This window comes from Sinocyclocheilus grahami, unplaced genomic scaffold, assembly GCF_001515645.1.
Source record: "Sinocyclocheilus grahami isolate Dianchi unplaced genomic scaffold, SAMN03320097.WGS_v1.1 scaffold681.1, whole genome shotgun sequence".
In the NCBI taxonomy this organism is placed as follows: domain Eukaryota; kingdom Metazoa; phylum Chordata; class Actinopteri; order Cypriniformes; family Cyprinidae; genus Sinocyclocheilus; species Sinocyclocheilus grahami.
This window is the reverse complement of record NW_015505860.1, coordinates 302817-315576: the sequence shown is the minus strand read 5'-3', so window position 1 is coordinate 315576 and position 12760 is coordinate 302817. Positions and strand designations below refer to the sequence as shown.

The 12760-nt window shown below is 35.3% G+C and overlaps 2 protein-coding genes across 2 annotated transcripts in view; one reads left to right on the top strand and one right to left on the bottom strand.

Moving 5' to 3' along the window:
• Positions 1–5: 5 nt before the first annotated feature.
• On the bottom strand, positions 6–4929 carry LOC107559335 (pterin-4-alpha-carbinolamine dehydratase-like). The gene is made up of 4 exons (XM_016243117.1): positions 4821–4929; positions 1020–1151; positions 797–877; positions 6–403 (listed from the first exon to the last, which is right to left on the bottom strand). Exons 1-4 carry the CDS (start codon positions 4878–4880, stop codon positions 311–313), a joined length of 366 nt encoding a protein of 121 aa, XP_016098603.1. The 5' UTR covers positions 4881–4929; the 3' UTR covers positions 6–310.
• A 2346-nt stretch (positions 4930–7275) lies between these two features.
• Positions 7276–12760, top strand: part of LOC107559314 (heparan-alpha-glucosaminide N-acetyltransferase-like) — a 30920-nt gene continuing 25435 nt past the window's right edge. The window contains exons 1-5 of the mRNA XM_016243084.1: positions 7276–7310; positions 7408–7548; positions 8659–8777; positions 11408–11477; positions 12053–12119. Of these exons, the coding sequence (XP_016098570.1) occupies positions 7276–7310; positions 7408–7548; positions 8659–8777; positions 11408–11477; positions 12053–12119 (432 nt within the window). The remainder of the gene's footprint in view (positions 7311–7407; positions 7549–8658; positions 8778–11407; positions 11478–12052; positions 12120–12760) is intronic.

The following is a 12760-nucleotide window of genomic DNA, read 5'->3' as shown; positions in this document are numbered from 1 at the left end:
AAAAAAAAAAAAACACTAAGCCATAAAACACAGTAAGGTAATAGGGCTTGACCAGTCTGTTTAGTGTGCTAGCAATTCTCATCTCTGATCTGTAGTACATGTATTGTGAATGTAAAATAATTTAAAAGATGAAATTTCTCCTGACTGTTCCATTAATACTTTTTGGGAAAATATTAGGCGTAACAGGCAGACTACACACAGTCAAAACTGATATGGTGATAACTGTGGTAAATGAAGTTTCACAATATTTTTGGTCCAGTTTTACAGGCTACAGAGGTCGACTGACGAGCTGTCAAGTGAGAGGGTCCATTCAGAGGACAGAGGCCTGATCTATGAAGGTTGCAAGGGTGATGTCACGCTGTGAGAGTCCTCCACATTCATGAGTATTGAGGGTGATCTGAACCTATCAGAGAGAAAACGGGCAGACAGGATACAGTCAACATGAAATCAAAATTAACTGCATTAATTGACCTTCTTTAAAACACATTCCTAGTTTTGTTGACAATTATTCAGTGCAAAAGGAAAATGTCTTCATAATCATCAAAATGTAATTAGTTTCTTCTCTGAAACTTTTATATTTAAAAATATTAATTAGTCTCTCTCTCTCTATATATATATATATATATATATATTCTAAATTATATTATTTACAATATATTTTATTATTAAATATGAATAATTTCTACAATTAATCATTTATTTTATAATATTTTAAAAAAGCACACTACTGCACCCACAGCCATGGCCCCCAATGTATTACAAAATAGTACACTGATGAGCCGTATTATCTATTTACCTTATTATACACGTTAAACCATTCAGGGTGATGATCCATTTTCTCAGCCTGTAGTGCTACTCTGGACATGAACCCAAAAGCCTAAAGGGGAAAGAGCATGTCCTAGCATTGTGCATACACAGTACATAAAAGTATGATGCAAGCCACATGTATATGCATTTTGAAGTATATAACTATAATTTATAGCCTTAGTCTCTCTTGTCAGTTTTAAAGAAGTTATTACCTGGTTGAAGTCTTTGAAGAGGAACTCTTTGTAAATGGCATCCCTCCCCACCTCCTCCACCCACTGAGCATTTCTCATCATGGGCAGAAGGTGCTCCCTCTCCTCCATAGTAAGAGTCTGGATCTTCCCAGCCTGAGTGTTTAAAACAGTTCTGTTAGAAATTATTCTACAATCCCATGTATGTGGGTTTTGTGTACTTTGTAAGAACGTGTCAAATCATGCCATCTCTGAGAGTAAAATGTAGTATGTAGTCTGTGTGTGTGTGTATACACACACACACAGAGAGATAAAAAAATACAGTAAAAACTAATATTGTGAAATGTTTTTGTTGTGTTCAGTTATATTAACTTATTATTACTTTAATTTATAATAATTTCTAATAACTTTAATAATGTGTGTGTGTGTATATACAATGCTGCTTGAAAGTTTGTGAACCCTTTACAATTGTCAATTTTTCTGCATAAATATGACCCAAAACTTCATCAGATTTTCACAAAAATCCTGAAAGTAGACAAAGAGAACCCAATCAAACAAATGAGACAAAAATATTTTCTTTGTCATTTCTTTATTGATAAAAATGACCCAGTGTTACATTTTTGTGCGGTGCAAAAGTATGTGAATCTCTATGATTAGCTGTTAATTTGAGGGTGAAATTAGAGTCCATCTGTTCAGAGGTGTTTTCAAACAGTTGGAATGATTATCAGGTGTCATTGCCTGCCCTGTTTTCTTTAGAGAACAGGGATCTATCAAAGTCGGATAATGTTTGCGGAAGTGTATCATGGCACGAACAAAGGAGATCTCTGAGGACCTCAGAAAAATAGTTGTTGTTGCTCACCAGGCTGGAAAAAGGTTATAAAATCATCTCTAAAGAGTTTGGACTCCACCAATCCACAGTCAGACAGATTGTGTAGAAATGGAGGAGATTCAAGACCACTGTTACCCTCCCCAGAAGCGGTCGACCAACAAAGATCACTCCGAAAGCAAGACGTGTAATAGTCTGTGAGGTTGCAAAGGAACCCAGGGTAACTTCTAAGCAACTAAAGGCCTTTCTCACATTGGCTAATGTTAATGTTCATGAGTCCACCATCAGGAGAACATTGAACAACCATGGTGTGCATGGCAGAGTTGCAAGGAGAAAGCCACTGATCTCTAAAAAGAACATTGCTGCCCGTCTGCAGCTTGCTAAAGATCATGTGGACAGGCCAGAGGACTATTGGAGAAATGTTTTGTGGACAGATGAGACCAAAATATAATTTTTTGGTTTAAATGAGCAGCGTTATGTTTGGAGAAAGAAAACACTGCATTCCAGCATAAGAACCTCATCCCATCTGCGAAACATGGTGGTGGTAGTATCGTGGTTTGGGCTTGTTTTGCTGCATCTGGTCCAGGACGACTTACCATCACTGATGGAACAATGAATTCTGAATTATACCAGCAAATTCTAAAGGAAAATGTCAGGATATCTGCCCGAGAACTGAATCTCAAGAGAAAGTGGGTCATGCAGCAAGACAACGACCCCAAGCACACAAGTCATTTTACTAAAGGATGGTTAAAGAAGGACAAAGTTAATGTTTTGGAATGACCGAGTCAGAGTCTGGACCTTAATTCAATTGAAATGTTGTGGAAGGAGCTGAAGAGTTCATAGGAGGAAACCCATAACATCACAGAGTTGAAGTGGTTCTGTACTGAGGAATGAGCTAAAACTAATACAAGATGTTGTGCAGGACTTATCAGCAGTTACAAGAAACTGTACCTGCAGTTACTGCTGCAAAATTGGGTCACACCAGATGAGAGCAAAGATTCACATACTTTTGCACCACACAGAAATGTAACACTGGGTCATTTTTCGCAATAAATATTTGCATATTTATGCAGAAATATAGACAATTGTAAAGGGTTCATAAACTTTCAAGCAGCACTGTACATAAATATATTATTTAAACTATTATTATAATAATTATATTGAACATACTTAGATATAATCATTACTTGTTAATAGAACAGACACATTTGAACAGTTTTGCAAACACTCACACTCTTAAACAACCATTCCAAGGGGGATGTTTCGGAAAAAAAGCACTGTGATTGGTTGTTGTGAAGCCCATATGGAAACAATGATGACTTGTATTTTTTTTTTTTTTTTTAAGAGCTTCCACCACATTCCTGTGGTGGTTGGAGTAATGAAATTCCTAAACTACTTAACTCTTCCCTTTTGCCCTTTCAGCAAAGATCACATGGGCTTTAAACACGTGTTACAATAAGACATTAAAATATACATTTATAAAAAGGTAACTGACCTGAAAATATAGACTTTTTATATAGGCTTGTGCAAAACTTTGTAATAAATTTTGTGCACTTTTAATTGAATGAAAGGGAAAGTAAGTTGATTTGTGTCAGCATTTTCTTTTGTCCTATCCACACACTATTGTCCTAGACCAGGGGTGCCCAACCCTGCTCCTGGCTCATCGACTGTCCTGCAAAGTTTAGCTCCAACCCTAATCAAAGACTCCTGGATTTAATTTTTAAGTGATGCTGAAGACCCTAATTAGTTGCATCAGGTGTGTTTGATTAGGGTTGGAGCTGAACTTTGCAGGACAGTCGATCGCCAGGAGCAGGGTTGGGCACCCCTGTCCTAGACTGAACCATCAGTATATTGTACGGTGACCGAGAAGTGCAAAACAAATCACAATTATGAAAACAATACAACAAATTACAAACGCAAATACAAGTCTAAAAAACTAAATAACAATTCAGAAAACACAACAACAATTCAGAAAACATTATAACAAGTCAGAAAAAACAAATTAACAAGTCAGAAAACACAAAGACAAATCAGACAAACTGGAAGAGGTAGGTATAGTTTGAGACAGCGCCATTGGTTTGGGATTACTCACCGCTGACTGGACGAGACATCTGTCAATCAACGTATACAGGAAGAACCAGCCGAAGAACAGCAGAGTCGTGGTAGAAAGTTCGGAGATAGTATTAAAGTAGCTCAGTTTAAATGTATTGTATGAATTGCCTTTACTAAGCAAAAAAAAATATGGAGTGTCTATTTATACTTAGTTATAAGTGGCTTTAAAACATCAGCTCCAGTGGCGCAGATGGAAAAGGGTGTGTCCTTGGTTTTTAGACGCGATCGACCCGGGTTCGATCCTGCCTTTTGCCAAACTTTTTTCCCTCCCTTTTCAAATCTCAAATTGTGATTTGTTTTGCACTTCTCGGCCACCGTAATATTGCGTCAGAATGCCTGTGCAAATGATGCAAAACACGTCAGTCATAATGAAGCTCCAACACTGATAAAGCTGACTGACATCAACAGGTCTCTTAGCAACAGTCTAATCTGCAGAACTAATGCTGCTGCACGAACAGACACGGCTCGAAAAGAAAGCGAAGTAAAACCATGATTGTTCTATTAAAAAGATTAACAGTGCGAAATATGTTAATGACAACATGCGCACAATAGAATATGCTTTTAAAATCTACACGAACAGGGTTATATGGCAAAACCCGGAATCGGCAAAAAGTCCTTTACTCGATTGTCTAAAAATTGTTAGTTCAAGTGAATGGAAATCGTATAATAGACAATAAAACGTCAGATTAAAAATAATAATAATTGAATGTGAAAATAAAAAATAACACCATACCTGCCCAGCCATTTCCAATATATTTGAGGCATTTCGTTTGTGGCAATGTAATGCATTTATTTGCAAGTTTGAGAGTTATGCACAAAGTGGCTGTTAATCCACGTACGATAAGAATAATAAAAGTAAAAAGGTTTTTATATGTTTTTTTTCTTACCATGGTGTCGGTGCTGTGCGTGTAAAGCTGATATTGTCTCGTGCAAGCAGCTGGATTCATTGATTTCAACCTGAGTCCAGAGCGCGAGTTTACGAATCCTACAACGGTGAAGGGACGTCTAATTAATATTAACTATTGCGTGATTGGACGCTGCCAGGTAACGTCAGCACGTACTATTGAATATTAATGATCCTTGCTCTTGCTGCTGCGGTTGGGCTGCCCTGCCAAAAGCCTGACCAAAGTAGGAATGTGTTTGAGATTCCAGACAGTGAGAGAGTATAATATGTACAAGCTGGACACAGATGAAAGAACTTGTCAAACAATCATGCAGATCGGATAAAAAACAATGACTTCTAATAGCAAGAATCTGTTCAGGAAAAATGCGTGCCGTTTAATGTTAATATGCCCGACAGAATGTGGTACAACAGGAAATTATCCCTCTTAATTAAAAGGATTCGTCCAGTGCCGCACACACACATGATAAGTCCTTATTTTTTTGCCTCTGCTTTTTCACCTAAGATAATATTATTTTGATCAAGATCATTTATGTTCTTCTTCTTTTCTACATTTACTAAACGTAACATGTTTGGGATACAGATCATTGTGATTTGTGCCTTTTATGAATATGAAGTATCATCCTCATACATGCAGTTTCTCGCTGTGTTCTTTATTCTTTTTATCTAGCACATGTCCCCATCTTTCCTATCTTTGGTCAATCATCTTACGGCGGTGAAGTTTGACGTTTGACTCATTAGACATTCTTTTTTTTTTTTTGCCAGTTAAACTCTTTGCGGCTGTTATATTTTGAGCCCAAACTAACTCAGATAGACATAAATATATGCCCTTTACGTTGCACAAGGCTTAATTTCTAGGGGGGGGGGGTGTTAAAAAAATTATTTTAACCATTTAAATTAATTAAAAATTTAACCACGTGACATTATAATATAAAACCAATACTAAAATGTTATTGCACAAAGCTCCGTTTTTGGAATTACCATTTTATGTGTTATATAATAATTTTACAACTTTTATTGTATGCAGTAATATAAATCCATTAAACGACAACACCATTTGATCTAAAGGTATCAAACCAACTGTAAAATATTCAGAATATTATTCAGTATAATGCACAAGGCTTGGTTTTTCAGATTATGCCTTTATTGTTTTTATATACTGTACTGAAACCATATTTTTCATTTTTTATATACTGTACCCACTTAAATTAATTAAACTCTGACACCGTTTGAGATAAAGGTATCAAAGCTACTGTAAAAATCTATAAATATTATTCCCTATAATGCACAAGTTTGTTTTTCCAGATTATGCCTTTATTGTTTTTATATACTGTACTGAATCCATATTGTTCATATGTTTAATATACTGTACCTACTTAAATTCATTAAACAGTGACACCCTTTCAGATAAAGCTATCAAACCAACTGTAAAAGTCTTTAAATAGTATTCCCTATAATGCACAAGATTCGGTTTTCAGATTATTAATCTGTTTTGTTTTTTTGACAGTACTGAACCCATTTATATCCATGAAACTTAAACCCCATTTAAGATAAAGATATCACCAACTGTATATTTTTCAGCTCATTAGTCTGATGTTTTTTATATAGAGTACTGAACTTTAAATTTTTTTAGACAGTCCTGGAACCCATTTCATTATATTAAACTGGAAGACCATACATACATGCATATATGTATGTATATATATATGTATGTACATACACACACACGCACACACACACACACACACACACACACATATATATATATATATATATATATATATATATATATATATATATATAAATTCATGTAAGTGGGTACAGTATATAAAACATATGAACAATATGGATTCAGTACAGTATATAAAAACAATAAAGGCATAAGCTGAAAAACCAAGCCTTGTGCATTATAAGGAATAATATTCTGAATATTTTACAGTTGGTTTGATACCTTTAGATCAAATGGTGTTGTCGTTCAATGTTTAATTTATATTATTGCATACATTTAAAGTTGTAAAATTATTATAAAACACATAAAATGGTAATTCCAAAAACGGAGCTTTGTGCAATAACAGGGATTTTTTCCCGAACATTTTATCATTGGTTTTATATTATAATGTCATGTAGTTAAATTGTTTAATTAATTTAAATGGTGTATTTTTAAAGATTTTCCCCAATAAATGAAGCTTTGTGCAAAGTAAAGGGCATATATTTACAGTATGTCTATCTGAGTTTGGGCCTGTGTTCACCTGTGTTCTGTTGATCAAGTCATTAGTCCTTTGTTTGCGTTAGTATAAATACTCCCCGTTCTGTTCTTTATGTTGCCGGTTACTGATGTTGATTTGCTTGTGTTTGGATGTACTCCTCTTCAGAATTATCAGTAAAGTCCTTGTTGGATTATTCTTTGTCGTGCACTTTGTATTGCACCAGCACCCGTGACAATGTACAGGCTGAACGTCAATGCATTAGAAGTTTTGTGAGCAATATAAACCTTTATGTAATATCTCATACAAACCTGTAGAGCCAGCTTGAATGGTTAAAAATGTCATTAAATAAATACAATTAAATGACAGCTATCGGCCTCTTCTACAGTGTCTTTATCAGCCCCTTGCCACAGTTGGGAATGGTCAGAGCAATATTTCTGTGGTGGTGAGCACACAATTCACACTGACTCTAAAAATCGCACCTGTGGATGGAAACGGCACTCTGTGCAGGTAAGAATCACCTTGAACTACACCTCAACTTGCTAATTAACATAAATATATTATACTATTATAACTAACATCATTCTAAATAATGATCCTTTTTAACTGAAGAGTTTTCAATAACCCTGCTTAAATCAGGTACAGAAGGACCTTACATAGGCTAGATATCGCACTAATAGCAGCCGATTGCATTTGAAGTCACTGAGACTATTTAAGACCATGTGTTTGAATGAGGCCTGGCTTTAGTGCTGCCCTTTAGAGAATACCTCACTATGCATTGATCGCACTGCATTTTGGGGTTAACAAGCTGACACTGGAATAATGATGAAAAAGACCATTAAAACATTAAAGCTTGGGGGGCCTCTCACAAACCCCAGCTGGGATGTTGGAAGGAGGAGACCTTAGCAATATTTACAAACATCCTGGGCCTCAAACAGTCATCCAGGTTTGAGCCTTTTTCAAATAGGTTGTCGGGGGTGTCTGATTTCATAAGACAAGTCACAGTATCTCTCCCACCGTATGGCTGGTGTCTAGTCTTCTTTAAGATCAATACTGAGGTCCCTTTCCAGACTGAGCCATTATCGATTTACCTTCTCCCCCAAAGAACGTGCTGGGCACTATATGTCATTCCCAGGATAATCAATATGGGCTTATAGTGAACAATTTGGGGGATGAAAAAGGTGAAATGGGTTCAAAAGTTGCAGTTCACTCTGTTCCCCTCTAGATGGCCCCCTTCACCCTCTTGTATGTCATTGTTTATTTTTCCAACTTGCTCTCCATGTTGCTTCAAAGAGGCATTTATATATACAATACAATCATAAAATACAAAAATATTGGCGGTGAACAATATAAATCAACTTGGTTTTTGTAAATATAAGGTGAGTTGATTTTTGGGCTACTTTAGGTAGACAGTTACATGACAGGTTTCTTAAATCAGGCAGCAAACAATTCATGGTTAACAGGAAAACAACAAATTCATAAATCTGAAAATGCTAGTGATGTGTAAAGAGTGAAAGCTTTTTAAACAAAACATTAAAAATTCAATAACCATCATGACTATAAGGATGTGATGGATGGATCAGTGTTTTATTACATGTTGATGACATTATTTCTCCCTAGTCTGAGTCAGACATTTGAGGAAGCTGGCCATTATTCTCTCTGGATGAGGCAGTCTGAACTGCTAAATGATGTAACCTGTTCTCTCACTGTGGATAGGAGTCCGAATAATGCATACCTGCGTAAGTATGCATCTTGTGTAATTAAAAACATTAAATAAGTCATCAGAAAGACATGTATTGAGTTCCGAAGTTCAGCAGGAAAGCGCTTTTCTCCTATCCCAAGAGTCAGATGAGACTGTATTGATCTGCTAAACTGCTCGTTTCTTGAAAAAAAAAAAAAACAGCTCAAAGAAAAGCTTTTCTGCCATGTTTGTTTTGGAAGATGCCCTGGGAGGGGAGCATTGTGGGAAATACATTAGAGGAGCGTGAGGGATTAAAGCATAATGGGGTTTTGAAAGCACCACGCTCCATAATGCGCCGTCTACTTTGCAATAGTGCAGATTATGTTGTAGATCAGACTTTTAAGGGCAAGTAGCAATTATCTGTCAGATATATGGCCAGTGTGACTAAACACCCTGCATATGATGAGCTTCCATTAGCTGGACTGGCTGGTGATTACACTGCAGCTCCAAAGGGCTCTCACAACTTAAGTGATGGTGCTAGTGATCAGCAGATGTTAAGAAGAACTGATGAGGACACAGTGGGGGAAAAACGAGTCTGTTTTCAATTGAATTGCACTAACCAGGAGTGATGACGTTATTGTTTTTTTGCTTTTTTCCCAGACTGATATTTCACGGCTTTCTCGGTCTGAAAAATAGAAACTCTGACCTCAGTCTTGGGTCTGTGATGAATACAATTGGTAAATTATACAAAACATACAGTAATTGGTCTGCTTAACCTTAAACTCCAATTAAAATTTGGACCGCACTGTGCAAATTAGAGTACCTTTTAAATGTTGCTGAAGCAACTTAAGCAATTAGTGTCGCATAAATTACTGTGAAATAAAAGTAGTATAATTTACTGAGGATAATTGGACAGTGATGATCAGCATTAATTGTATTACTTTTCACTACAAATAAACACATGTCAGTAATTGTCCTCAAAGCTTAGTAACTTGATTACAGTAAGGATTTTCAAACATTTTGATGACTTGGACACCCAAATACGACCAAAATAAAAGGGATTTATGTATTTTCAGGTATAAAGACCAATTTTACTGTGTGCATAAAATATTATGTTTGATATTATAGAGATAGCATGCCTCTAAAACTAAATAATTCGCTTTCTTATTGTACTAAAGGCACAGCAAATTGTAGGTCGTAAGAATGAACCCCCATATATGCAGATTATTTGTTTTATTTCTTACTGTACTGTCAATAGATTAAAATTTGATTAATATACTGTTACATTTTATTTAGAATATTTTTTTTTTATTTAAGCTAACTTTGTAAGCCCTAAAACTTAAGATCAGCAAAAAAAAAATTCTGAAAACCTGGGTCCGAAAACCAGTCAGTATCTGGTGTGACCACCATTTGCCACATGTTGCACTGCGTACAGATTTGTGAACAATATTTGAGAGAAATAGGCCTTTTGTGTACATAGAAAAAGTCTTAGATCTTTGAGTTCAGCTCATGAAAAATGGGGGCAAAAACAAAAGTGTTGCGTTTATAATTTTGTTCAGTGTATATACGTATATATATATATATATATATATGCTAAATTATGGATTCCAGTTTGAACACCCTTGGATTAAAGTACCTGTTTTAGAATGTTAGTTTACATTTAGTCATTTTCTCACTAGCAACCGATTAGTTTCTCTGGCCTCTTAAGTTAAAGGACATCTGAGGCATGACAAACATGACACTAAGGTACTCTTAAGTGGGCACAGTGTTGGATGTACACACAGTGTTTGTTTATTTCAGGGCCAGTTTGTCCAGGCTCCTGCACTCAGTCATCACTACAGTATCATCACAGCTTCACTGTTTCCACTTGTGTCATCAAGTGTATTCACACTTTGATTAAATGGTCCTTACTGTGTTTGTTTTTCCGCAAAAAGGTCTCCACTGTCCCATTGAAAAGCAATGGCTTGAGATCACCGGGTGCAGCATGTCCATTTGATTAGCCATTATATTCTGTGTGAGGGCTTTTGTCCATGTTCTGTTTATAAAAGATGATAAATGGTGAGCTTCCAATTAAGGCCTTATGTAATCATTATGTAACAATGTTGAACTCAATTTAGTTAAAAAAATGTTAAAAAGTACATCAAATGCTCCTAATCTCACTTCAGTCTGATTTTTAGTTTTATCTAGTATACACAAAACTCAGAGACGTCTGTGCAGCTTCCAAATACTTGGAATGTGATGCATCTTTGCTTCCTGTTTTCCACCTTCCCTTAAGCAGTCAGTATCATGGAGGACGGCCGATATGATCCATTCCATTATGCACTGTGAAAATATTGCCTCAGTACATGGTCTTATTGGAGACCCAAGGCTAGGGTTTCATAGATTGATTGTACGCCTATAGACTGGTTTCAGATTACATAAAAGGACACTGCTGGATTCTTGAGAGCTCCCTCGTGGCACATCATGGGTGACAGAGGCTGTTCAGATTAAAAGCTGAGAAAATCATAGAAACTGAACATGTTTGTAACCCTTTACTTTTAAGTTACTGCAACAGACTAATTGCTTTCTTCAAAAAACACACACAGAATCTTTATTGATAAACAAAAACAAGTTCTTGCAATAACCACAAAAACAGCAGAAGTTGTTTGTATAACCATTGCTCTTATTTATTTGATATTGATTCCTCAGCACTGTTGGCGGCATTCTTGATTCTGGCTTCTATCACTGTATTTTGGGCCTCTTTGCCTTATATACTCAGGTATCAATATTACCTGTTTTTTTAAATTACACTGCTGTTCAAAAGTTCAAAAATCATAAAATTTTCTTTTTTTAAAGTAATGAATACTTTTATTCAGCAGGGACGCATTAAATTTATCAAAAGTGACAGTAAAGACATTTTTAATGTTGCAAAAGATTGATATTTTAAATGCTATTCTATTGAGTTTTCTATTCAACAAAAAAAACATGAAAAAAATGTGTTCAACTAATAACAATAAATGTTTCTTGAGCATCAAAGCAGAATATTAGAATGATTTCTGAAGGATAATTTCATGCTAACGACTGAAGTAATGGCTGCTGAATATTCAGTTTTGACATTACAAGAATAAGTTATATTTTTTAATGTATTTTTTAAAAAAACAAAGCAGTTGTTTTAAATTCAAATATTATTTCCTAATATTACTCCTTTTACTGTATTTTTTGTTTGAATAAATGCAGCCTTGGTGAGTATAAGAGACTTCTTCCAAACTTTTGAACAGTACTGTGTGTAAACAGCTTTTTTTTTTATTTGATTAAGTTGATTTCACAGTAAAATATTGTTTTATACCACTACAGATGCAGCTGTACACAGAGGCTAAAGAACCGTATCTGCCGTCGCAGGTCTCAAAACTCCATTGAAATGGTGAGGGCAAAACGATTCATACATAATACAATAGGAACAGATGTTAAGCATCATACACTGTGCATTTGTTTATGGTTAGTTCATAGCAATTGTAATCTTAAAAAATACAGCAAGCCTTGTAGAGGATATAGTTTAATTTTCTGAGATCTTGTTTGATTGTCCTGGTTTGAAAGTTTGATTAGCTTTGTCTGCGGCCTATCATCCAGTTGTTTGGAGAGCCAGAGCAGGAAGAGGGAAATGCTAATTCCTTTGTGATGGATCTCACTGCCGTTGCAAGACCATATGGTGAATGGGAACATATTTCTTTGGAAATGAGAGAAACTATTCATGCTTCACACTAGACTGCTCAAGCTCCACAAACATGGCCAAAGCAATGACTGATTTTGAACATTCATTTATTTATAGCATGCACATTGGACAAACTATAATCAGTACTTTTTCCTGACAAAACTGTGTCAAATGCAATAAAATATGATATAAATCATTGTGTATGAATGTATATATGCATATGTATTTATGTGTGTGTGTATAATATTATATATGTATGAATATTTATTATTATATTAATTATATTTTACACACGTAACAGTTTATATATATACGTATATATATATATATATATATATATATATATATATATA

Excerpts from the sequence above, each read along its gene's own strand:
- LOC107559335 (XM_016243117.1), bottom strand. The coding sequence starts at position 4,880 with ATGAATCCAGCTGCTTGCACGAGACAATATCAGCTTTACACGCACAGC. Across the intron at positions 878-1,019 it reads TCTTCAAAGACTTCAACCAG|GCTTTTGGGTTCATGTCCAG; the intron begins GTAATAACTTCT and ends TTTCCCCTTTAG. Across the intron at positions 404-796 it reads GGTTTAACGTGTATAATAAG|GTTCAGATCACCCTCAATAC; the intron begins GTAAATAGATAA and ends TCTCTCTGATAG.